Source organism: Rattus norvegicus, chromosome 9, assembly GCF_036323735.1.
Source record: "Rattus norvegicus strain BN/NHsdMcwi chromosome 9, GRCr8, whole genome shotgun sequence".
Lineage (NCBI taxonomy): Eukaryota > Metazoa > Chordata > Mammalia > Rodentia > Muridae > Rattus > Rattus norvegicus.
The window spans coordinates 75,545,746-75,573,465 of record NC_086027.1 but is presented as its reverse complement, the minus strand read 5'-3'; the positions used below and the strand labels follow the sequence as shown (position 1 = coordinate 75,573,465).

The 27,720-nt window shown below is 39.9% G+C and overlaps 1 protein-coding gene across 17 annotated transcripts in view; it reads right to left on the bottom strand.

Moving 5' to 3' along the window:
- Positions 1–27,720, bottom strand: part of Unc80 (unc-80 homolog, NALCN channel complex subunit) — a 178,232-nt gene that overhangs the window by 66,384 nt on the left and 84,128 nt on the right. For 7 of the 17 annotated variants that reach the window (XM_039084598.2, XM_063268134.1, XM_063268135.1 and 4 more), the window contains exons 24-31: positions 23,348–23,519; positions 19,762–19,895; positions 15,467–15,632; positions 10,433–10,636; positions 8,600–8,700; positions 4,871–5,071; positions 2,093–2,200; positions 842–980 (exon numbers count right to left, since the gene is read on the bottom strand). In XM_039084598.2, coding sequence (XP_038940526.1) covers positions 842–980; positions 2,093–2,200; positions 4,871–5,071; positions 8,600–8,700; positions 10,433–10,636; positions 15,467–15,632; positions 19,762–19,895; positions 23,348–23,519 — 1,225 coding nt within the window. The remainder of the gene's footprint in view (positions 1–841; positions 981–2,092; positions 2,201–4,870; positions 5,072–8,599; positions 8,701–10,432; positions 10,637–15,466; positions 15,633–19,761; positions 19,896–23,347; positions 23,520–27,720) is intronic. The other 10 variants (XM_039084601.2, XM_063268138.1, XM_063268139.1 and 7 more) reach the window with 3 other exon arrangements.

Below are 27,720 nucleotides of genomic sequence, written 5' to 3'. Positions count from 1 at the left end.
TGCAAGGGGAAAGCGCTTGTTTCTTCTTGTGAGTCTGAGCCTCTCGGGGCTGCCTGAGCATCTTTCCAGCCTGGAAAGTGCTTTGTGAAATGGCAAGTGCACTGCAGTTGAGAGGTGCGTTCTGTTTTTCTCTAGCAAAGTGATATAAAGCAAGGCTATCTACCACATGCATTCTTAAGGTTTCGGTTTGATTTTATGCCTCTCTGACCCTGAGTGGGACAAACTTCCACGAGTTCCTTTAACTCTCTCTTGAGTTTGCTCATTTATACTGTGAGCTATTTGTGCTAGGCACACATCCATAAATCCTAAATGATGAGGAGGTCGAAGGTCAGCCTGAGCTTCACAGTAAAATCCTGACTCAAAACCAACAGCAATCAATAAAACCCCCAACAAAACAAAACAAAAAAACAAATTAAATTTTATTAATAAAATGTGATATAACTCTAAATAAATGCTAGATACCATGATCATTAGCTTTTGAAAAATCCTTTCAGCCTACTGGCTATATAAAATCCATTCTTCATTTTTAAATGTATTTCACTTGGTCTCAAATTTTAAGCATCACATTTATATTCTACATTATTGAAGAGTTCTACTTAGCAAAATAGTTTTTTTCTTTGTAATAGTCATAAGCTGCCAGCAAACCCAATAGTGTGTGCATGTGAGTTTTAAACAGCAATTCTTTCCTCTTAGTATCTGCATAAAAATCTCCTTTGCTTTTATGGCTCCCAGTGTTGAAACGTCTATCATCCTGAGATAAAATTGAAGGTGCCCTTTTCTCTGCCCTTCAACACTAGTCACTAAAGCCACAGGAGCTAGGCCCCACATAGAGTTCCTTTACCTGCTGCCCCAGCCATGTGCTCATCCATACTGAGAAGCAGCTCCCAGGCAGCCGGCTGGATGTCTCCATACATCTCCTCTGTCAGAATTGGAGCTGCCTTGATGAGCAGAGACAAGGGAGCTGGTGACAAACTCATCACCTGGGGGAGAGATGCAAATCATGGTTCAAAATCTTTTAAGACAACAATTACCTTTCGAAACTCAAGAACTACCTCACTTCTTTGATTCCCCTGGGAGACCTTAAAATATTTCTTAAAACAGGAGTGGATTTATGTGACATCGCATGCAGATCTTATATTTTATTAGTTGATGCAAGTCAGAAATAATGATCTTGTAATATTTTCACCACAAAAACGATTTTATAATTACTCCAATGAAGTTAACCATGGGGTATGGTTAATTATTTTCTCTACAGAAAACAGTCAACAATCATGGATCTGGCCTCAAAGTTCTGGTAGATTTTTAAAGTTTTCTTTCTCTGTGTTAGCAGATTGCCACTGAAAACCACATGGCATGTAACTTGTAAAGGAATCAATTTATAAAGTTAATTTCTGAAGGCAGCATGAACTTGGATGACATTTCTCTTTGAAATAATAAGATCATACATTGTGACTATGGCCCCAGATCCACTCACAAAGTCCTACTTAATCCATTATTTCGGATAATTTAGGTTATATATGAAAGTGATAGATAAGTCATCACTGTAAGAAGTCTAGAAAATCATGAAAAGCCCTTCCTCCCCAGAAGGGAAAGGGATGAGTTCAAGCTTAGTTTGCAGGAGCAGCGGAATAGTGTGCCAATAACTGGATAAGTAGGCCAATGCACTATTTTATTTAATCCATACAATAATCTTTTGAGATAGGTATATTCCTATAATCATCTTTTCATAGACGAGACATCAGAGAAGAAATCAAATGAAAGTCCTTGTCCAAGTCTCAGAGACAGATTGGGCTTATGAATCTAAGTGGTCTGATTTAGGATATCCATTACATGTTATAATGCTTTATAAAGCATTACATGCTTTGTTGGAGACAGCAGAGTGGGTGAGGTACAGTCCACCCAAACTTCTAGGTCTCATTCTGTGAGAACTGGCTGCCCAGTAAGAAGGATTTTTCTCCCTTTGCACACCAGTTAAGGGTACAGGCATTCATGGCAACACAGTGCTAGCCTTGCATTTTGTCTCACCAGCAGGGTCTACAGGGGATCTTTCCTGTCAGTGCCCAATGCATGTTTCTGATCCGAGAGCTAATACCTGAAGCCTGATGTACTTCAGCATTCCAGAGTCCTTTTTCCCTTCCAGGTTGACATCTGAAACTCTCTTCTTCAGGGAAGGTGTCCGCAGGCAAGATTTATCTGAGCACTAAGAGAAGGCAAAGTGTGTATTGAAGGTACTGTCACAAACCCATAGTGCTTTATGTCCCCCAATCTCGTCATGGTACTATTCTCTAATTGAAAGTATAATTTTAATTTTTTCAACAGACAGAAACTTTCTGAAAAGCATTGGTTTTGTTGAGAAAAGGGGGATTAGATATGATTACTAAAACACATTTTCTTTATCTTTAAAGAAACAAAGATAAAGAGGTGGACTGATCCGACCAAATTGCAAAGCTAGTCGAACATGGGAAAGATAAAAGTTTCTGATTTTCATTTCAGGTTTGATTATGGTGTGTCATGTGGTTAAAACAAACAAATTTAAATAAATGCTAATGTAGATAAAACACGCGCTATTCTAAGATACACAGTGAACCACGTAGTCAGGGAAGAAGAGAAGTATTTCAAGTGTTAAGATGGCAAAAAGCACACAAGGTTTTTGGGGAAGAGTAAATTGAGAGTACCCATCATACCAAAACAAAACAAATTGTACAGGTAAAGTCATTTCTTAAAAAAAAAAAAGAAAAAATGTAAAGAAGACAACAACTCTTCTGTCAAACCCTGCCTTCAACCTCACTGCAGAACAGGCTGTTTCATTTACACAAACAAGGATGAGACGATGCCTTCATCTTACTCCCAAGGTGACAAAGCCTGGCAGGGTTGGCACAAAGAAGTCCTTCCTTATTTGTTAATCCTGACTTCTGATTCCTTCCTGTTTTTCTGCATTCCAGCCTGTTCGGACTCACACAGAATAAAGCTCATTTGTTTCACCAGGGTCATGCCAACAAGACACTTTCTTCCTCTATGCCAAAGGAAAAGCTAAACTTCTTAAGAATTTTTGGCAGAGCTTCACAGTGTGAGATGAAGATATTTTGAAAGAAAATGCAAATCTACAAGCATGCCCAGGACCCAAGAAACTCTCTTGAAACTCTGACAGAAAAAAAACAAAAAAACCCAAAAACCCAAGACAATAAATCTGTTCTAGGGCTGGTATGGGACCACCTTTTAAAATGAACTTACATTAAAAAAAATTAAAGAGATCAGAGCTCTAGCTGTGTTTTTTGAAAGAAAAAGAATAAAAACTGTGGAAGTACATGCTTGGGAACATAAAACACTTGGAAAATATGCTGTATAAATAGTATATATATGCATATGAATATATATATACACATACATATATATGTATGCATGTATATATATATGGCATGAAAACCTTTAAAAATCATTTATAGCAATGGCTTCACACACAGACGTAGAAGTGTGTCTTCTGAAAATACTGTGGTATTTAAAAATCCCTGTGTACTGTGTTTTTTAACTCAGCAAATAATGCACAAGAAAATCAGAGTATCTGGAAAAGAAAGCAAAACAAAGAGTTGGATAAATCAACTCTTGAGCAAGCAAGTGAGCATATATACATTGATGTTTCTGTGGTCCTGCTGTGGGTATAAGGTGACTAGCTGTTTTAAGTTCCTGTCCCCTTAGCTTTCTTGCTAGAATGGACTGTAACCTGGAATTGTAAAATAAATTTTTAAAAAAGTTTTAATATTAAAACTCCTTAGTAAACAGTGAAGTATTAAATATTGCTACACAATTGAACTGCTTGTAGTATGTAATATTGCCCAATCTAAGCCTAAACCTGGGCTGTAAACTCTGTAGTAGAAAGATCCTTGCCTCCTGCTTATTTTCAGTTAATAGCTTATCTGCTCTGATAAGTTTGCCCATAGACAGTGCATAAAGAATGCTTGTTGAGGTGAGCAGGCATTACATAAAAATTTCTTTGCAAAAAAAGCATTTAGGAAAAAAGCATCTGTAGAGGAAGTCAGGGCATTCAGTGGAATAGTTATTTTGGCTACACTGTTCAGGGGCAGGTGGGTACCTGGAGTTTGCCTTGGCAGGAGGAAGGCAGTCATGATTACCTTCTGTCAGCTCGACTGAAGAAGTAGCTAAACGCTTGGAAATGTGACAGGGTCTTGAAAGACCTTCTAGTATGGTTCAGCTCACCTGTAGCTGGTTGAGCCATTTACGGATTATGTTGCTTCATAATGTATTCTTCTATTTGTTCTCCATTGCTGCTCCAACAAATGACCCAAGGCTCAGAACACCCCCGGTTTGTTAGTTTTACAGTTCTGGAGGTCAGACATTTCAAAGCAATTGGAAGGCTCCAGTGTATTTCCTGACTTCTTGGAGTCTGGAGTTTTCTAGTTTGTTCTGGGCTCATGGCCCCTAACTCCCAGAAGTCATTTCTCCCTATATGATGGAACATATGACTACATTGAGCCCACATGGACAATCTAGGACACAGTCTCATTGTAAAGTCCCTAACCACACCTGCAAAGTCTTACTTGTCACGTGAGGTGTCATCTTCACAGATCCCAGGGAGATGCTGTTCTCCCTAAGGTTATTTACCCATCATCACAGTCTCACTTGAATTTGTATTTATAAGACAAAGCCTGGGGAAATGTTCCCTGTTTATTTCCAAGCACAGACGAAGCATCTGCCTGTCTTGCACTTATCTTCTGCCTTTTCTTACAGCCGCACAGATCTGTTGTTTGCTATGTTTGGTTTTGCCTGATATTTTATTTCCAGGGCAGATAAGAACATCCCTAGAAAATACATCTTTTCTCCTGCCCATGGTATCTTACCTGGTGACTGCACTCACCTCTTTCTGTTTCTTGCCCCTCAGAGCCACATTACTGATGTGGCTGCTCTCACGCAGGGAGTCCACACTGTCCCCATACAGAAGTTTAATGGCTCTGACCAGCCGGGCACAGGAGCGGCTGTGGTGCAGGTAGCAGTGTGGATGACAATAGTCCACATGTGTGCAAATGAAACTTTGTTGATTGCATAGTAAGATCATGACCTGGAAAAGAAAAAACAAAACAAAACAAAACAAAAAACCCCACAGGTTTAACTAGGTAATGGAGGATTAGAAGCACAGAAGAGGGCAAGTCAGGAAGTCAGAGCATGAACTCTTAATCAGTGAGCAAACAAAGGTAACTCGGTAATTCTCAGAGTTGAATAGCTAGTCTCTGCTTACTTGTCCTTGTCCCCCCCCCTCCATAATTGATAAAAGGATCTTTTAGAGACACTCAAACATTGGGTGTGAGGGATATGACTTCTAAATAGTTTCCAGAACCTCAGCCAAGCTCTTACACTGTAATAGTAGCCAGACGGAGGAAGCCTCAGTGCTGAGTTCAATCCCAGAGTTCTCTAACTGACCCTGAATCCCAGGTGCGCCCCGAACTACCCCCAGTATTCTGTGGTGCTTGGAAACACTTCTGCACCTTCACTCTGGATGGTCATTTTGTATTGTAAATTGAGCCCCACCACAAAGTCTCATTTTAACTCAACCATGGGTTCTCTGTCTCTCCACACACTTGCTACTCTGACTCTGAAGCCATTCTAGCTCTCTCTTTAAAAAATAGTTTCAACTATGTCTCCTGAGATTTCCTATTAGAATTCTAGAAGTGATCTTGGCTGATTTAAAGGATATGGTTATTTTAAGATAGAAATGAAGGGCTCTGAATTTACAACTGAAATTTGCAAATTGAAGTTGCAATTCTGGTGCTCAGATTTAGGACCTAGCACATGCAGAGCACGTATATACCCATCACTGAGCTATATCTCTTCACCTAGGCTTGTAGCTTCTGCTTGTTTGGTGATGCTAGGGATAGAACTCTGGAAACTGTGCATGCTTAGACAATCACTCTATCCGTGAGCCATGCCCCCAACTCCAAGTTTACAACTTAAACATGTTTTATTTTATTGTATGTATATGAGTGTTTTGTCTGCATGTCTGTAGGTGTACCACATGCATATCTTGTGCCTGTGGAGGCCAGAAAAGGGTGTTGAATTTCCTGGAACTGGAGTTCTGGATGGTTGTGACCTGGGTTTGGGTTCTAGGAACCAAACCCAGGTATACACCCTTTAAAGTAACCTCCTTTAAAGAAGAATATATAGAGAAGGCTTCTGTCACCCAGGAAACTAAACAGTAAAGGACTGTGCACCATCCTGGATGAGATCACAATGCACCAACTTGCAGAGGAGGCCAACTGAGCTGACCTGGAAGAGCTGACTTAAGACCAACAAGGCTTGTTTATCTGAGGCATAGATGAAACTAACAGGTGTCTATATACCCCTGTCCAACTCACTCAACAATAGCTAAGCCTGCAAGGTTTTCAAAAAATGTAAATGGTGTCTTGGCAGATTGTCCTATGTTGAGGTTCAGAATGTCTTGTATCTTTGGACATTCTGTTTTCTACTGCAGCATGAAGCAGGCATAAATGAGAACCCTAGAGGTTTTTCGTTATTCTGAATCTAGTGATTAGGAGAAACACGAAGAAAGCCTTACAAGTGTACACACACACACACACACACACACACACACACACACACACACACACACAGCATATCACTAAACTTTGCCTCAAAGAATTCTTACGTGTAAGTTCTGATGTCAGCAACAACTGTTTTAGCAATCTGTAATCTATATCTTTAAAATCCTGTCACTAACATTTCTTTATTTGGTCTATTTTTATGATTATCTCTAGTGATCTATACACTCCTGTATTTACGCTTTGTGAAAGCTCCTCCCATTGAGTGTGAGTTAGACTAACAACTTGCTTTTCACCAATAGCATATTGTGAAGGTGCGGGAATGGTCCCTCTCTGACTACTTTGCATATGATGACGATTTCTCTCCTCTCGGCTGACCCTTTATTGAAGCTATTTGTCCTGGTTCAAGGTTTCACATGGTAAAGAAATAAGATCAGTTTCTGGCTTGACATGATGCCTCAGTGTGTAAGAGTGAGTATATGTGTCACCATGAGGATGACTTTGAAGAGCTGGGTGTGATTGCATCTGTGTATAACCCCAGCATTGGGAAGGCAGAGACAGGCAGAGCCTGACTGTCTGTCATTCAGCTGGATGACTTAGCTGAAATGGGTCAGGCTAAAGGTGAGAGACCCTTCTCTAAAGAAATAATATGGACAGTGATAAAAGAACAGAACCAACATCTTCCATTGGCTGTTGCATGCATGGACAGTGCATACTCCAAGCATGATGTCCAAGTCACCAAAGGGACCATATTGCAGCAGACAAGTAGAAGACACGAGGTAAAGCTGTATCCCCAAATATCAGACAAACAAAAGAAACTGAGATTCCAACCCTGTTGTACATAGCTCCCCCTTGAGTGATATGAACCCCTCTGCTGGAAAAAAAGAATAAAGGGTGACTTACGTAATAAAGAAAGGGTCAGAGAGAAGGCAGACACTGAGTGTCCACAAAGCCATCCCTTTCTAGGTATTTGCTGACTGGATAGTAAAGAAGTCACCCAGAAATCAACTGACAAAAAGAATAGATATTGTCAATTTCACTGCTCTGGGGACAAAAAATATTGGAATGTTTTTGTTATCTTTCAGAGGAAAGAGTGAATCCTCTGAAGCCTCTAGAAGTTTCTAAGTTAAGAAAATTTGTTTTAGAGTAGTTTTAGGTACAACCTGAGCAGAAAGTATAGCACATCTTGTATGCATATGTGTAGAACCTTGCCTACTGTCAACTCCCTGCACCACAGAGATTCAGTTATTACCACCCGCCAGCCCTGACATCTCATCAATAAAGTCTGTAGTTAATAGCAGCTCACTCCCTGGGGGCTGCCCACCCTATGGGTTTCTGTAACATACATAATGACATTATCTATCACTGTGACCTGTAATTTTTCTTCTGCCTTCTCCATGAAAAGATAGGAATATATTAAGAAACAAGACCCAGAGGAGTACCAGAAGGTTCACATAGCTGCAGTATTCTTTCAGTTTATGAGGAAGGAGCACATTTCTTTTTCATGCCTTCTTCAAAGCTTTGCTCCAACCTATGCCCAAAGGTTTTAAGGGAGGGCTTCCTGACTTTGTACCCTGGCTATATATCTGTCGCATGATCTTCTCACCTAGAATCCCATTGACAATTTTTATTTAATATTTTTTACAATTTTGTGCATGAGCACTATGTATTTTCAGCAACTCTCCACCAATGCTCATCTCTAACAAAGTCAAAAATGACAGTGACATTGTTCTCAAGTTCATGGTAATATGTTGAAAATTGATCTAGCCTGTGTCATTCAGGATATTTGAACTATGAACTTAGCCCAGTCCCTCATAGTTTTTCCTGACATATAGTGACCCACACACTGATCACATAACGAAAGTCCTTAGTCTTAGTTACTCTTAAATACAATCCAGCAGAATTAACATTTCCGCTCTGAGTAGAGAGCCTCAGCTAAAATATGAGGCTATGCCTTCTGTTGGAAGTGCTCTGATGGTGATAGTCTGTTTCGCCAGGAATCTTTCCTACTGCTAAAAAGAATTTGTTTTAAGGAGATTTAGATGGACACTTACATGAAGCCATGACATGTTTCTGTGGTAATTTTCCTCTGTGCCAGCATTGCTCATTCCCTCAGGTTCAATGCTGGGTTCGCTTGCACTCCAAGGACTCCCTTCTTTAAAAAAGAACACCAAGAAAGAGTTGAATGTTCAGTCTCCCTGGAGTACATGTCAGTATGGTGTCATTGTCCATGCTTTTGAATCCAAGGGCAGACTCTACCATGGCCCAGCAGGTTACAGGGCATAGGACTTTGTTGGAAGGATGTTAATAAGAACCGTTCCCTTAACCAGCACGTGAACTAGCAAGTCCAGAAACAATGGTGGTCTCTGCTAAGATGGCTTCCATGTTAGGACATGAGAGCAGAGGGGAAAAGCGTGAAGTCCTTGGGAGGAGCCATGTACGTATTCAATGTGCCCAAATCCATTCCAGACTGCCCAGATGTCACAGTTGTGGCTAAGCAGGGACACAAACTGCTTGACCTGCACTGACATCGCAGGGTGATAAAATAATGCCCCAATAGGTTTTGGCTATATCTGTACTGCAGTTCTGGACATCAGGCTTGACTTGGGAGCCTTTTCAGTTCTGTGAGGGGGCCTTGGAGGGACCAAGGATTTGAAAGCAATGACAGTCAACTGGGAGCAAGCCTTGTGTCCTCTCTCTGAAAGGTCTAAGGGAAATCTCGCCATTCAGTTTATTATGCACAGAGCCTTGCCATCAAATCTAAAAGCTTCATGGATTGTTTAAATAAAGTTGTATCTCTAGTATGATTACTTTGACTTGACTGGTGAGGAGAGGTTGATGAGTTTAGATAATTCTGAACACTGATGGTAAGGTTATAATGTTCGTCCTGCAACAACAGAAATCAGCCCCCCCCCAACCCTCTTTATCTCCTCGAAAAAGTAAGCTGAATCTTAACTAATGCATAAATTAGCTATTTTTAAAGGCGAGGGTGGGTGGATGTAGAAGCATTTTCTATTTTAAACTTTCCTTGATTAGATACTCAGCTTCCATTTGACAGACTTTATCGATCATTTATCCACACTTACTGCTGCCTTGAAAATAGAGAATGAACGGCAGGGAGAGTGTGCTTGAACTTGTACAGGCAGCCTGCGAGCTCTACGTACTTAGTCTTCTCCTTGCCTATTAAGATGTCCATCCACTGGACAACCACATGGAAGATCTGGAGTCTGTTCATTCCCTACAGTTGTAACCTATGGCATTAGTGCTTTGATGGTATTTATAGCTCACCCCTGTACACTAAACACACTTTACAAGAGCATCCTTACAGAACAATGAACAACTCTTCCTGCCAGATGGTGGATGAGAACACATCCTGAAAAGTAGGAGAAATACTGAAGACCCCTAGGTATTAGGTCTAAAGAGCCACTCCTTCCTCGTGTTTTCACTGTCAAGTAAAGAATACAATATCAAAGTCCTTGACATTTGACTTTGAAGGTCCTAATGGGTAGAGTAGCTAGCTATACAAACACCTGGAGTTCTAAAGCTGCCTTCGTTGCCAACAGTTTTTTCCATTCCCTAATGAGCACGTTGTATGCTCACAGCTCAACCTTGAGGCAGCAGCATCAGCTTCACAGGGAAGCTTAGTCAAAATGGAGAGTCTCAGATTCCCAGATCACCTGCTGAATCAGTTTGCACTTGGACAGGACTTCCAGGCGCCACGTGCACCTGCTCAAAAGCAGAGTGGGGTTCTCTAGAGAATGCGTCATCTAAACTAAGGCTCTGCTCTTGCTCTAGTCACATGGGATGAAATGGACTTGGCTGTTCCAGGACTTGAGCCCTGGCTTCCTACCCCCCACGTCCCTGCACACCCCACTCTTCTATGTTACCTAGGTCAGTGACAGTGTCCCTGCTCTGGGACAGCTGCAGCTCCTCAGCCTCAGACTCTGAGTCCTGCCGTGATAACTTGCTGCTCTTTAAGCTGCCGACTCGGCGAATGCTGGACAAGGAACCCCCCTTCTTCACCTGGAAACTGCGGGTTCCTTTAATCTGGAGCAGTCGAGAACCTCCTATCCTGATCTTCCTGCTGGGAACTGTATTAAAAGAATAAAATAGGGCTTCCCCCGCTTAGTTTTCCCCAGCCAGTTTAGATCCACACTCTTCCCAGTTTGTCTCTGAGCAGCCAACTCTGAGCTTGGTTGAGCAGCATTTCTGGATGGAGACATTGCTGCCAGCCCCCAGACAGGTTTGGACAGGCATGAGACCAGAGTGGCCATGCAGGGCTGGCGCAGTATCTTTCTTGGGCAAAGTACACACTTGGCTGGGGATGATCTGCTCTCATTCTGGCCCAGGGTTCACAAGCATGAGTATCTTTACACAGCACCATCACCGAGATCTGCTCGCAGATTTTAAAGGTGTTCTTATTTGATACAATAGACCCATACATTACTGTTTTTGTTTTCCCAATGAAGTGGGACTTAGAGAGCTCTGAAAACTGTCATTGGAACCCTTTTTATTGGAGTAACCTATTAATATATGAACACATAGATGCACATCTCTCTGACAGTCAGCAGTGGGGTGTACTCTGCTCCTTAGCAAACACATTAAGGGATTTTTCTCCTTAGGAGAATAAAATATGTGTGTGTGTGTGTGTGTGTGTGTGTGTGTGTGTGTGTTTGATATACTTCTATTTTCAATCATTTATAGCATCCTCTTCTCAATCAAAGGGCTAATGATATAGGAGTATAAATGTTGCATGCCCTGTGCTGTCTTATAGTGTAAACAAAACAAAATATTGTGCATGCTCAGTATTCTAGAAAAAACAACCACCAGGGTGGGAATAAAGTAGTAAAAGAAGCATGTTTAAACTTTATAAATGCTCACTTTATAAAAATTGAAAAATTTCCTTTCATTCAAGTTTTAATAGTGTCAATCTTCATTTTATACTAATAGGATAAAGCAAGTTTTCAGAGCTCAAAAACCATTAGAAGAAAGGGGTTAGCTTTACGCACTTAACATCTGAACAATATTTTCTACTCACTATTTAAATCAAGGCATGACTCTATTTTGAAATCAGGAAATTTGTATTTTAGGTTCGGTTTCTCCCACAATAAAATGCTTACATGAGACAATAATAAAACTTGAATTCTTTAAAATGTGAGTTAAAATACCTTCAATACCATATAAGAGAGTCAGAAGAATTCGTGGAGAATGATTTAATGTTTAGTCTTTAGATTACTCCTGTGATCGGAAGGACCTAGAGTTACCACTGTTCTGTTTTGCGCATCCTTCTTGGAGCTTCCTAAACACATCTGGATAGAACTGCACATCTGGAAGGATTTTTTCCAGCACAGTTGGATAAATGCCACAAGAGCTATAGAAAGAACACTATGTTGTGTTTTAATTGTAACACAAGAGTTATCAAATTGTATTTTTCAATATTATTTCTAGGCTTAATTTAGACTTTATGGTTAATTACTTTTAATGACCATCACTACAATCTCATGGGCATTGAGAAATAAAGAGTGATAACTCTTAGATTTGTAAATAGAGGCATGTACTAATGCCTTTTGCTGGAGTTTATGACACTTTCAGGCTACAAATGCAACTAAATAACTTCAAGTTAGTGGGATCTGACGGAGTCTTAATTCTGCGATTTTTTCCTAACATAAAAGATAATTGGAGACCTCCTGCAGCCCTGAAAAAATTAGGGTTCAGAATTATGACATCAATTAGTTGAAAGGGACACAGTGATGAGAACTCAGGCTTAATGTCATTTGTGAAATATGTCACCTGAGACTGTGCTACTGAATTTGAGCTTTCGTCTTTACAACAATAAGAAACTAGATTGGAGATGAAACAGTCATTTGAATTGGATAATATATTTCCCTTCGCACATTGTACCCCTTAGCAAGTCCTGCTGCCTCCATGCTTCAAAACAGCACAAGAGTTCCAAGTCCTGCTACCTTTACCCTGGTCCACGAAGCTGCCTCTAACTGTTCCTTCCTCCCAGCTTCTTCATGTCTAGTCCCATACAAGGACCAACAACTTCTAACACATTTAAAATCAAATGCTACAATTAAATTTCTAAACATATTGACTAGACTCTGTCTGCTCCTTTCTTGCCTTTCTGATCTACCTCCTTCTACTCCTCCCAAACTCATTCTCTAATAACTCTGTTGATCCTTCTGTCCTCATTCAAATGCTCCAAGTTTACTCTTCATGACATCATGAACTATGGCCTCAGAGTTGCCTCTATTTGGAACTCTCTGTCTTCAGCCTTCTGTATTACTGAAATGCCCAAATGAAAGTCTCTTAGTTTAATGCCCATTACTAGAACCTTTCCTGACCATATATCTTTATACTCCAGATCACTGACACTGCCTTAATTAGTTTTACTTTCTATTATATATCTTGAAGTCTGGAATTTCATGTTATTAACTGTAATGCCAATAGCAATCTGTTTATGAACAAAAATATTTTCTTGTTAATGGGAAGTTGTAATAGTTCCCTGTCTAGAGCAGCTGCTCGGTAGCTGGATGCTGAATGAGGAGATGTTTCTGTATTTTGGAATACTAGGTTTAGTTTGTCTTTGGGGCAGGAGGAAAAGTATTTCATAGACTCTGTTTAGAGACCCTGAGCAGGCATTTTCAGCTCTTGAGGATAAGTTCATGCTCATTTCTTTGTTAGAACCTAAATGGTCTTAAGTTGTTTCTTTCAGGAGCTGACTTTTTTCTCTTCCACAAAAACCGATGGTATGACATTAAAAAAACAGTCGTCACAGTTAGCAGTGTCTCATTGTCACATTTTCATATCGGCTGTATAGCTGATATGTTTTTCAAACAGCTTATAGAATATTTACAAATCCTTAGGGAGACTTTTGCCAACCAATTAAGAACATTTTATGGTTATTTTCTCATGTTATTTATAGTTATAGCTTTTTGTCATTTATTTATGAGACGATATTTATACATTAACATAAGTATATTGTATGATAAAACCACTCAGTAGGTGAGAGTTTGAATAGTAAAGACAATTATATAAGTGATAATGAAGTTGACATGTTCTTAAATTAAGCAAGTACTTTATTTTTTAAGACGATGTAGAACTTACTTGATTTAAGATTAGCTGGGTGGGTATTTGAAATTTTTATTCAACTCCTATAAATGATAATTATGGTAATAAGTTAGAGTGGCTAAAGACTGATTTACAAAATAAAGTACTGTTGCTCTATGTTTATTAATGAGTGTTACCTTCATTGACATAGTAAATGTTTGAAATTACATTGACGTGATACTTCTTTGTATCTATAAATTGATCAACTATTTATTCTTTGGAAACATGGCTTGGTCCATCAAAATTCATCAGGATATGATGATATAATGATATTTGTATTTAAAAGGTGACAACATTCTGATGTTGAACTGTTCAAACCTTTCTCATTGCATTCCCTTTCTTTTAAGACTTGAGATATTTTGTGTTTTCCTTATATAGCACTATGGTACTTATTAACTGATTAAGGTCATCAAATATGCACTCATTCATGGTCTATAGGACACTGGAAAAGGTGTCAATGTGCCCAGTCAACACTCTGAAGAGATGTACAGATGGATTTAAATGTAAAATTCTTTACAAAAATCAAGAAAATTTAAAGAATATAAAAACAAGATAGGGAAGCGGACATTTTAGAGGATCCTTACATGACTTCCTTGAAAGTGACGTTTTTCAGCTCCAGCTAGGATTTTCTGTGTTGACTTTTGATCTAAATGCTCATAATGTAGGAAAATGAGGAAGGCAATGGTAACTTACCATGTTCCTCCATTCGCTTTACACATTCATGCTAAGCTTTACTTGTAGTGTCCTTTACTGTAATGACACGGTGAGAAGCTGGTCATTTGATTGACTAGGAAGAGCACTGTGGTTTTAAAGGTAAGTCATGTAGACAAGGTCATACAGGGCCAAGCCATAGGGGACTCATCTTAATAGGCTCTTCCTCTTTTTTCTTCATAGTTTGATGTATGTGAAATTGAATTTAAAATTCCTAGTGTCAAGTGGCAGCTGGAATAAGACTGTTCTTGCTTTTGTCTGTGACTATGTAAGTGGCAGAAGCAATATATGCAGACTACCTCCTAGTCCTGAGGCCAAGTAGTAGTGAGGGGTGGCAAAGTGGGTCAGAGTATAAGTTTGACATCCCTGAAGAGCAATCAAGGGAGCGTCACAGAGTTCCTAACTTGTTTCCATGACTAGCATAGACAGCTCTGCTTTGCTGCTGTTGGTTTTCTGTTTTTTTTATTTATTATCTCTTCATTATATAGATTATATATTTACTAATCTTTGATCCATTTCTGAACTGATATTCATTAATATTCTGATGCTATAGATGATATTATCCTATAGAAAAACATGGACATTGACAACTCTGAACTGAAAAGAAATTAAGAATTTTGGATATAAGTTAAAAAGCTTTAACCAGGGTATTTTAGTTATACTGTTTTTAGTTGCACAAGAAGGATATATAAGAATAACATTGACTATATACATTTATTTTACTGTCCCAAAGTCCTCTTTCAATTAAAAAAAAAGGCAAGCAAGTGATAAGGGAGTGTTGTAGAATAGTTGAATTTGGGTGTTTTCCCTATCTTATTGGTTAATAAAATAGAGGGTCATCTTAAAGCTGAAGGCATCTCACATTCAGTGTAGCCAAAGGAGAATTGCTGAGCTGGCACTGTAGCCCAAGGTATTCTGGCTGATAAGTTCAACTTCTAACTAGTGGTGTCTCCTTCCTCACCAGCTCTGAAGAGCCCACATAGTTAGCACTATGTGGGGCCAATAATTTGGGCATACAGTTTTTGTCGTTTAGACTCCAGATTACATATATCCTGTGAGAAAGCCAGAAACAGGAAGTGACCCTGGCGTCTCCCTACCTTTCTTCTCTTCAGCACCTGCGTCTGATTTGATGGTGTGGCTGCTGCTGTGCAGAGAGTCTTTTGAGTCTTCATTTTCATCTAGAACTCCTGCGAAGCTGATCTTCCTCTCATATCTGTGCCTGTCCAACTCAGGATCCAGACGAAGCCTGCAGCTCTCCAAGTCCTGAAATGTCATAGAAGGGCATACAAGTGCTGGGATGTCCTGAGACAAAAAAGTTATCTCTCTCTCTCTCTCTCTCTATTATCTATCTATCTATCTATCTATCTATCTATCTATCTATCTATCTATCTAGGTCTTGCTCTAAAGCCACAAAGCTGATCTCAGGATCCTCCTGCCTCTCCTCGGTTTCCTAAGTGCTGCAACGATGGGCTGGAGCCCTCATGTTCCATCTACTGCACTGGTATTGTGGCAAACCACTACTCATTCTGAATCACATGCAATTATATTTAAAAGAATTTTATTGCTTATCTTAAATTGTGGTCTTAAAAGGTATTCTTGAATAGGAAAATAACTGTTCCCTAACTAATTGCTTCTCCTTATGTGTTTTATCTTCCAAAAATACAGAACTTTGAATTAGCTTCTTCACCCTCTAACTCTTGGTCCAATGTCTGGGAGGTATCTTTGGCATTTATATGTTAATTACATAATCATGCATTGAGTATGAATACGTTAGGTACAATGATATAAATAAGAAATGAGTATTTCAGGGCGGGAGGGGGATTAAAAAAAAGAAATGAGTATTTCTCTGAGGAACTCAGAATACTAAGATGAAAGATGAGCAAACAGAAATGATGAATTCTTTATTTTATTTTATTTTATTTTATTATATATTCTATGTATTTACATGTCAAATGTTATCCCCTTTCCTAGTTTTCCCCTCTCCCATACCCGCTCCCCCTGCTTCTATGAAGATGCTCCCGTTCCCACCTACCCACTCCCACCTCAACGCCCTGGTATTCCACTACATTGGGGAATCGAGCCTTCATAGGACCAAGGGCTTATCCTCCTATTAATGCCAGACAATGCCATCCTTTGCTACATATGTGGCTGAAGCCATGGAGCCCTCCATGTGTACTCATTCATTGGTGGTTTAGTCCCTAGGAGCTCTTGGAGGTGGGGGGTGTCTGGTTGGTTGCTATTGTTGTTCTTCCTATGGTATTGCAAATCCCTTCAGCTCCTTCAGTCCTTTCTCTAACTCTTCCACTGGGATCCCTGTGCTCAGTCTGATGGTTAGCTGCAAGCATCCTCATCTGTATTAGTAAGGCTCTGGCAGAGCCTCTCAGGAGACATCCATATCAGGCTCCTGTCAGCAAGCACTTCTTGGCATCAGCAATAGTGACTGGGTTTGGTGGCTGCATATGGGATGGATTCCCAGGTAGGGCAGTCTTTGGAAGACCTATTCTTCAGTGCCTACTCCACTCTTTGTCCTTGTGAGTATTTTGTGCTCCCTTCTAAGAAGGACTGAAACATCTACATTTTCGTCTTCCTTCTCCTTGAGCTTCATATGGTCTGTGAATTGCTTCTTGGGTATTCCGAGCTAAGGAGTTAGATATCAGACTCCAAGACAATAGAAATAGAATAATGGCACCAAGTAATATCTAAACCTTAAATCCTCAGAGCTTGAGAATATGTTGCTTTATACTGCAACATTAACTTTGGAGGTAAAATTATAGCTAAGAACTTTATGATTATCTCCATCCACTAGCTAAGTGGATCAAATTTAATCACATGTGTTCTCAGATGTGGAGGGCCTCTCTCTGGTTGTGTATACAGAAAGCTTCAATAAGATATTACTGCCTCTGAAGATGCAAGAAGGGTGTAGTAGTTTCTAGAAGGTAGGGAATAAAGTTAGGAGGCAGGTAGATTCTTCTTCTACCACAGATTGTCTGTATCTTGAAAATAGCCTAAAAATACCTGTCTTAGATTTTGACGTGAAGAAATGGAAGATAATGTCTGCACTACTGAAAACACGTATACTTACAGAAGTGAATAGAGGATGCCATTCAAGTTAACCTTGAATGCACTTTCTTAGGACACAAGTGTGGGAAGTCAGCTCAGGTTTAGGAAAATACATTCGTGAGCCAGAGCCAGTACGGGGAATTTCATAATGGGAAGTTTCTTACTCTCATTTAGAAAGAAGTAAGAACAAGAGGGGGAAAGCTCACGAGTCCTCAACCCTGCACACAGAACTACAGGCAGCAAAAGAATATGGAAAACAGGAGAAATAGTCCTCCCTGGGGAAGAACACACACCAATGTGTGTTCATCCAATATCAAAGGGTCAATCCCGAAAACATACACACAAGTAACATTATACACACTGGAAAGTTGGAATTATGTATTTAGGAATATATATATATATGCATACATATATGGATACTTAAATATAGATACATTGCCATGACAATGATTATTGAAAAAATAGATTATGAATTTTAAAAAGAGAATTTTATGGAAGAATTTGGAGGGAGCAAGAGAAAGGAATAATAGTGTAAATGTGTTTAGTCTCAAAAACGAAATAATAAAGCTATACAAGCCTCTGTTTAACAGTGAGAGTTCTCATGCAGTTAACAATAAACCCCAGAAACCTAGTTCAAGGTGAAGAAGACACACTTCCCTTGTTACTAAATGACCGAAGGCTGCTGTCTAGACTTAGACTCTGTAGGTTCCTTTCTTTGTGCTTCCTGCAACTCTTCTAGTTCCTTACAGAGTCTCTGTTTGTCACAGGCCCTGCTGTGTGACCTAGCTTGTGATCCTCTTAGTGCTGAGATTCTTGATGGCTGCTGTCATTGCTGTCTGTGCGCTCAAGCTGAACAGAGGTGGCTGGTTGAGGAAATAGAAAGATTCATTTTGACTGACAGGTTTCAGTCCAGGAACTGCTCTTCAAGAGGAAGCAGTTATTAACTTTGTCCTCTGTATATGATAGGTAACATGAAAGAGAATTTGATAACAAGAGTCACTGAGGTAGAGTTTTAAGAGTTAAAGGGCAGGACGAAAGTGACTGAGCTAAACAAGACATGTTTTTATGAAAATTGCAGCTATTCTGAAAATGTGCAATCAAACGTACTCTATGCTTTTCCAAAGACTGTTATTAATCAGGAGGTTGAAAGGAGCAATATTGAAGGAGGTCTATAGGTCGGATATTTTGCTATGCTTGACTTTAAGCTGAGTGCATTCATCAAATTGTCTTGGTTTGATTTTATAGAGTACTATCAACAGATCAGTGAAAATGACAACTCAGAAAAATAAATGTCAAGTCAATACGATGTCGCAGAGGGAAATAGCTGGAAGTCAAATTGTACAGTTTTGCAGTCCCAATGAGGCTAGTTCTCTCTTGAAAACAAGCATTCCATTCATAAATGTTTCCAATTTGAAAATGCCCATTTGTGTTTAAGGATGTGGAGAAAAGGGCCTTCTAGAGCTTTGGAAAACTAAAGCCAGAAGCTGTGTTCCATGGTAGTAGAACACTGACTCCTTTATCCAGCTCTGGACCCGCCCTGGGATTAGGGTACCGGACTTATTCATGCTTTTGGTTTTAACAGCAGGCGAGGTGGGTTGTAAACACCCTGAAATGGACGTTGGTGTGACAGAGTGCAGAACAAGGTGTGCCCTGTTAAGCCATACTCTGAAGATTTACAGGCCTTGCGTAGTATTTATATGTGTGGTGAAATACATAGTCCATGGCACATGACTGTATTTTTATGTGTCGACATGTGGTGTGTGTGTGTGTGTGTGTGTGTGTGTGTGTGTGTGTGTATGTGTGTGTGCGGTATGCCATTTTTTTTCTGTTGAGCCATACATAATCCACAAGAAATTCTATCAAAATGACAGGTTTGGAAATGTTCAGAATCTAAACACTGAAGTCATTCCTGCCATGCTATAAACCAGAAAACTCTTTAGAAATGAGCTTCTATATGAACTGAGGAATTGTTAGTACAAAAGAAAATCAGGTAATGATTTCTGAATAACCTTGGTCATGAAATCCACATTGTTTGTAGGGTAAAGGAGCATGGGCTCTTGGATATTTCCATCAGAATTAGTGGTGACCACTGGACTGTCAAACACTGTACCTGAAAGTACTTTCTGATTTCTAGGCCAACTTTGGAGCTATGATTTTGATGGATTAAATAGATTGTCTTTTTATGTCTGAAAAGCCTTTGGTTAAAGTTTTAAGTTACAAAACACCTACGATCTTCAAGCATTTAAAGATGCTGAGAATATAGGAAACCTAGTTACAGCTCCTTCTTTTCGAGTAGGCTGGCTGCTGTTGCCACCGCATTGCTTCAACATACCACGAGGGGCTCAGTGCGAGGTCTAGGCAGGCAAGAAAAAGTCTCCCTCAGGAAGGTGGTTATCTCCAGGAGAAGTTGGCATGCTGCCATCTTCAAGGCAAAGGGACAGCCACATTTTGAGGGGTTCACAGTACCTAAGAAAAGAAAGGATTCTTCATGAGAAGACAAACCAATAACAAATAGAGGGTCATGGTGTGATGGACCTAAGTACATCCATGTAGAATCACACTGCACATGAGAATGTTTTCTACACAACCTAAATTTACCTACTCCTGTCAGCATGACTTGGGCATGGCCATCCACCTCTCTTCTTCCACTCTGCAGTTCTGTAACGGGTGCTTCAGTATTAAAGCATCAGACAAGCAGAAGTCAGTGTTTCTATTTACAGTACTAAAGAGTAACACAACACAGCTCCAATGTCCCCAGAGACCATTTGGTGAAAACAGAAAGTGAAATTGGTCTTGTATTCAAGTCTTGACTGCATATAGGATAACCAGCTAGGATTGGAGCCCACACATCCTCCACATCACGTTAGGAAGGGATGATTCTTGGGCCTTCTGAGAGCTTTAACATTCTTTCATCTCTAGTTCAATTGGTAGTTGTGCAACACAGGTACAAGAAAAGGTGTCATCTGGTCAATAATACTACACATTTTGGTTTGTTTGTAACAGGGTTTCTCTACATAGCCTTGGCTATACTGCAACTTGCTCTGCAGACTAGGGTGGCCTAAAACTCAAATAGATCCTTCTCCTGCCTCCCAAGTGCTGGGATTAGAGGTGTGCACCATGACTCCCAGTTTGTACTATACATTTTAATATAAGCTCTCCTGTCACAGTATGATACAGTTATACCAGAAGCAACTGATGGTCTCTTTCATTCTGTAGAAATTTTTTCTTTTTCACTTTGTCAGTTACCCAATCCACCATGGACCAACTAATCAAATTTGGACTAAAGATAGGTAATGACCAAGGGAATAACAGGATTTAAAAGTGCCAGGATTGGTTGAAAGATGTCTTAACATGAACTCTGTAGAAACATCCCAATAACTTTATCTTCAGAAAAGAACAAGACCATCTAGCATTCTGCCTCTTACAAAAGAAAGAAAATAGTTATCAGTTGAATAAATTAAGTCATCAAACTGTCACAATGTCATTATATATCAATAATTTAAAATTTTCCTAAAATTGTCTCCTGGGCATAATGAGATTTCCTGACTGAATAGTACACATGACTTTTTTTTTTTTGACACAGAAGGTAGATGTTATAGTATTCTGAAGACATCTGGCCTATTTTTCCCTCCTGAGAACCATCACTTTTTCTACATAGTTAAAACATGGATGGAAAATCTGCCTCTCATTAGGAATAGAAGAGATAAGCTAGTGCGGAATTTCCAAACAGACATGTGCTTGCATTATATTTAGCTTTGGAGTGCAATGTTAACTAAATCACACATAACAACCTCATAATTAGTTGATAATTAGAAACATCAGTCTTATACTCCACAGAGGATATAGGGCTCTAAAAATTACCTACATGTGCAAAATTAAAAAAAAAACAAACAAGTTTGTTGAAACTAGGCAGGGCAGTAGAAGTCTGTATGAACTACATCAGCTACTCAAGTTTTGAGGCAGGAAAAATTCAAGATCAAGACCAATCTGATTACACAGGACGATCATGTCTGAGCAAAATGAATAATAAAAATAACCAAATACTAGCTACTCGGTGTAAACTTCTGCAATTATTAGTTCATTCCTGAGGTTCTCCTATAGATAATGACCTTGGCTGTGGTCTGGGCTCTTTCCTGATTATTACCTGAAATATCCTGTCACAACAAAAATGGAGCTCTACATGACTCAAACAAATACTGATGTACCAGACATAACAAATGAATTAACGGAGCTCTTGTAATTTGATGTGGCTTGTGCACTGCAACCTGTGAGGGTGTACTCATTTAACGTTCTTTCAACTCCTTCCATTCTGAACGATCTCTGAGTGGTTTCCAACATAAGCCTCTGGCTGGCTGGCATTAATGGTAAGCCTTTCCTAGGTTTCATGACTGCTGGAATTGTCACTTTCTAGCATTTAGCCTACAAGTGAAATTATACAGCAAAGTTATTAGAAAATAGACTAGGTTATATTCTGAGTCAACTTTTGTCATTGGGTTGCTGTGTCCATATAGGAATTCAGTATTTTATCAAACAGAGATGTTAAGGTTTTCTCTGACTTTACAAAAGTCAGGAAACAAAATAATGGGGAAAAAAACCCAAAATCCTTGGTGCAAAAGATGAAAGGAACATGGTGAGAGATTTCCTGGATTATTGTTTAGTCTTTTCCAATGCTATCATCTAACCAGCATTTCATACAAGGTTGGAGCAGATTTGGTACGCATTAGCCCAGGATAACCCTTAAAATATAACCAGAGAACTTGAATTGCAAATGAAGAGGAAAAGATTAAATGGAAAGATGTTACTGCTTTCATTGTGGAAAGATGCAGATTCCACAGCACAAACTGGAATTTCCACTCAATAGAATGATGCACCCTCCCTCAGGGTATGCTTGTATGCTACAGAGCGTGTGTATGGACAAAGTGATTCTGCAGAGGATCCAGTCAGAGTAGTCTTGTCTTTAATTCTATACAACTCTAAATAGTTGAAGCACAGGCAGTCACAGTTCAAGCAAACTTTGAGTTTATTATTAATACTATAATATGTTCTGATTAAACTAGTCTATATTTTAGTTCTTTGGAATGCATATCTCTCTCTCTCGTGTGTGTGTGTGTGTGTGTGTGTGTGTGTGTGTGTGTTGCAGTGGATAGACTTCCTAGTACAGGTGTGTGCACATGAGCATGCGGATACACATGCTTGTGCATGAATGTGGTGGTCAGAGGTTGATGTCAAGTGCCTTTCTCCAAAAGCTTTCCACATTTAAAATTTTTTGTTCTCAGGCAGGCTCTTTCAGTGAATCCAAAGCTCATCCATTCAGTGAGACCAGCTGGCCAATGAGCTTATGGACTTCCCTGTCTATCTCTCCAGAGCTAAGGTTACAGGCTCCCACAACTGTGTCCAGCTTTTTAATAGGGCTTTAGAGGACCTAAACTCAGGTCCTCAGGCTTGTGAAACAAGCAATTCCTGACTGAACTATCTCTGCAGCCCCTGGAAAGCATCTCTTCTTTGATTCTATTTTACATGATTTTTTTACTTCCCAAAGCCATAACAAGATAAAATCTCAGAGTTGGGGAGAATTTGAGAGAGGAAGGGAGGGAGGGAGAGAAGAGGGAGGGAGAGACAAAGCAGCAAAACCTTGGAAAGTAATTTTTCACAACTGCTTTTCCTCCAGAAGCTAAGTATGACTATGGATAAGAAGAGTCAGAGGCTAAAAGGTAATGTCCCTTCCACATTATCTGAAGTGCTTTGTCTGTTTGCCTTCTCTTCCTGACTTTTGCTCCACCACCACCCCACCCTCCTCTGGCATACGTACACAATTCACTCTCATATGAGGAGAAGGGGAATGGTCTGTGGGAGATGTAGGATGGTGGAGAGAGAATGAGAGAGGAACAAAGAAGTGTTCCTAAAGCAGAGTTTCTTACAAGCAGGGGCTCTTGTAGTAAAGGGAGTCTCCTTACTGTCATCTAAAAAGTCTTCCTCCTCATCCTCCTTCCGTAGTCTTCTCTTGGTCTCTTCATCATAGATAAGGCCGAGTAGGTTAGCAGGACTCTCGCTCTCTCCATGACACAGCTCGTTTAATCGGATGCCAATTGCCTACAGTGGAGAAGGAAGGAGAGGAATGCCACGAAGGATGTCAGACTCCAAGACAGCACACAGTCCCCAGAGAGCGGGCATGATTTCTCATACAGCCCTTCTCTGTATTCCATGTGTTGTCACCACCATCTTTGCCAATATGGGAAGCTAAAGATGGAAGGAACACAGATGTCTCCAGGGCCATTTGCTCGAAAGATTTGAAAACAATGGAATGGTAACTTTTATATGCACATACAAACATTTTTATAAAACAAGTGTCCACATTTATTATTATTTTTATTTATTTATTCAAAGTTCATTCATTTTGTAGGTCTGATGTAAGGAAGCAAGCCAGCAGTGGTCTGCCTGCCTGCTGTCTGCCTGCCTGTCTGCCTGCTGTCTGTCTGTCTGTCTGTCTGTCTGTCTCTCTCTCTGTGTGTATGTGGTGTGTGTGTGTGTGTGTGTTTGTGTGTGTGTGTGTGTGTATTTGTGGTACATATGTAGTTATATGCATTTAAGCAAGTCTGGAGACCAGAGGAGGACACTGCATGTTCTGTTCTGTAATGGTTCATCTTCTTTTGAGACAGGATTTCTCAGTGAATCATGAGTCAGGATGGTGTTCATCAAGCCCTACCAAGACCCCTGTGTCTATCGCCCATACTACTCATGTGGCCACAATGGACCTTTTTGTGGGTACTAAGGATTTAAAGCCAGGTTCTGATGTTTGCATACTCTCATCCACTGAGCAATATCCCATTCTACATGTAGGCACTATTATTTTAATAGAGAAGTTTAGGGCAGAAAAAGAGAGAGAGAGAGAGAGAGAGAGAGAGAGAGAGAGAGAGAGAGAGACAGAGAGAGAGACAGAGACAGAGACAGAGAGAGAGACAGAGAGAGAGACAGAGACAGAGAGAGAGAGAGACAGAGAGAGAGAGAGACAGAGAAGATGCACTCTTTGGAGTGCATCTGATTATAGGTTTTTACAAGAGTATTGGTGCCATGTTAATGGGTTTGGAAATTGGCAAGAATTCTACTCCTGTGGTTTTATTTATATTACCATTTATGTATGCACTTATTGGCGTTTATGGACCTCTACCCATCCCATGATAGTAAATTAGTAAGAAAAGTTAACTGCTCTTCTGGTAGAGATTTGAAAAATCACATTAGAAAGGGGACATTTAATAGCTTGGCACACTGACAATATTGATTCTAACATGGCATACACAGAATCAAACTCTTGCTCTCTGGTCTTCTGAATCACAACACATTGTTCCACAAATTATGGAGAGGAATTTTCCTCAAGAGGTGAATACACTCTCTCTATCTGGTTCCTTTTGCATCTAAACACTGCAGAATATGTAAAATTGAGAGAGTCAGAGCCTTGGGAAGGAGTCTCAAGGATAAAGTAAAATGAACACTTCTTGCAGGTCAGTCTTGTGCTCTGTGCATTAGTAAAAACAAATCCCAACTCATTTTTCTATGTCCCTGTATCATACTTATGAAATATTTAGCAAGGAATTAGACTCACTGCTGGAGAAAAACCCATTCTCATGAACAGATGTGCAAAGTGCATCCAGAACCCTCTCAAAAACAAAACAAAACAAAACAACAACAACAACAACAAAACAAACAAACCAGGACTCTGTTCAACTTTTGGAAATAAAAAGGTCTTTGTAAGACCTGGAAATAAGTGACAAACTGCAGACCAGGGAACAAAGAATCCTAATAAGAACGTACTATAAAAATTAACACAATATCCCCCAAGCTGTACTTGCTAACTCTGAAAGTTTTAAACAAATGAAACAAGGCCATAGGCATCAGCACCTAAGACCTTGTTCTGAGGATGATGTGTGATGAGTTTGGAGGAGAGCTAGCCAGCTGAATAGTGAGACTCAAAGGGGGTGGGTTTTTTATATTAAATTTTCTGAAATACTGTAATGAAATAATTTAAATTTAAACCCAAATATATATATATATATATAACCTGAACTTGCCTAAGTAACAGTTTAAAGTTCCATGTCTCATCTACAGCTAGAAGGATGTCTTAAGGAGATGTAATTCCTTTCGTCCTCCATTCATAAAATATTTATGAAAGGGAGATGTTTGTAAGGTTTTTGAATGAAACACTAATATACATAAGCTGTTCAAGTGCACCAGTGCCGTTCGTACATGTGCCTTGATGAATTATGAATGCATTTACAGGAAGATCACTGACAAACAGGGAAGTTACAGAGGTTAAGAGACTAGCTGAAGGCTTGTGGCCTGAATTTGAACATGTTTGCCTCCTATCCTTCTCCTTACACTCCCTACACTCTTGGGTCTTTTAGGAAGGTAAGAACATGTTGAATGACACATTTGCTGGTTCAGAAGATTTACAACAGACTTAGAGCAGCTGATGTGTTGGCTGGTTGGAAATAGAGAGAGATGCTGCCCACCTTTGCCCACATCCCTGGCCCAAGAGGAAACTGCATAGTGCCTCTGGACACAGGAATATAGGGGCAGTCAAGCTGCAGGAGCCCCACAGTCTAGACTGAGCCTGGATCTGAACTGAACTGGTCAAACAGCTCCCTGCATCCAAATTCCATGGGGTCGGGGGAGAGCTAGATCTTCAGAGGGACAGACACTCCTGGGAAACCAGAGAAGACTACTCTCTGCCCACATTCCTGACTCAAGAGTAAAAAGCCTTGTGCTATCTGTGCCCCCTGCTCACAGGGACCCAGGAGAAGTAGGGGCAGGACCCTTCTGGTTCCTGCCCACAAGGAGAGCTGAAAGCCAGTGGAGAGGAATGACTACACACCTGAGAGCAGAACACTCTGTTCCCATAACTGGCTGAAAGAAAACAGGAAAACAGGTCTACAGCAGTCCTGACACACGGGCCTACAGGACGGTCAAGCCACTGTCAGAAACAGAAAGACAAGCTAACACCCGAGACAACCTGATGGTGAGAGGTAAGCATAGGAACCCAAACAACAGAAACCAAGACTACATGGAATCATCAGAGCCCAATTCTCCCACCAAAGCAAACACTGGATATTCAAACACACCAGAAAAGCAAGATCTAGATTTAAAATCACATTTTATCATGATGATGGAGGACTTTAAGAAGGTTATAAATAACTCCCTTAAGGAAATACAGGACAACATAAGTAAACAACTAGAAGCCCTTAAACAGGAAACACAAATATCCCTTGAAGAACCACTGGGAAAAAAAAACAGGAGAAGGAAATAAACAAAACCATCCAGGAGTTAAAAGTGGAAACAGAAACAATAAAGAAGGCAAAAAGAGAGACAACCCTGGAGATAGAAAACCTAGGGAAGAGATCAGGAGTCATAGATGCGAGCATCACCAACAGAATACAAGAGATAGAACAGAGAATCTCAGGAGCAGAAGACTGCATAGAAAACATCGACACAACAGTCAAAGATAATGTAAAATGCAAAAAGCTCCTAGCCCAAAACACAGGAAATCCAGGATACAATGAGAATATCAAACCTAAGGGTAATAGGTATAGAAGAGAGTGAAGACTCCCAACTTAAAGGGCCAGTAAATATCTTCAACAAAATCATAGAAAAAAAAACTTCACTAGCCTAAAGAAAGAGATGCCCATAAACATACAAGAAGCCTACACAACTCCAAATAGATTGGACCAGAAAAGAAACTCCTCCCGTCACATACAGCAAATGCACAAAAGCATTAAGGAAAAAAGGTCAACTAACATATAAAGGCAGACCTATAAGAATTACACCCGACTTTTTTTTTTATTAACTTGAGTATTTCTTATTTACATTTCGAGTGTTATTCCCTTTCCCGGTTTCCAGGCCAACATCCCCCAAACCCCTCCCCCTCCCCTTCTTTATGGGTGTTCCCCTCCCCAGACTTCTTAACAGGGACTATAAATGCCAGAAGATCTTGAACAGATGTCATACAGACCCAAAAGAACACAAATGCCAGCCCAGGTTACTGTATCCAGCAAAACTCTCAATTAACATAGATGGAGAAACCAAGATATTCCATGACAAAACCAAATTTACACAATATCTTTCTACAAATCCAGCACTACAAAGGATAATAAATGGTAAAGCCCAACACAAGGAGGCTAGCTACACCCTAGAAAAAGCAAGAAACTAATTGTTTTACAACAAAACAAAGAGAAGAAAAGCACACAAACATAATCTCACATCCAAATACGAATATAACAGGAAGCAACTATCACTATTCCTT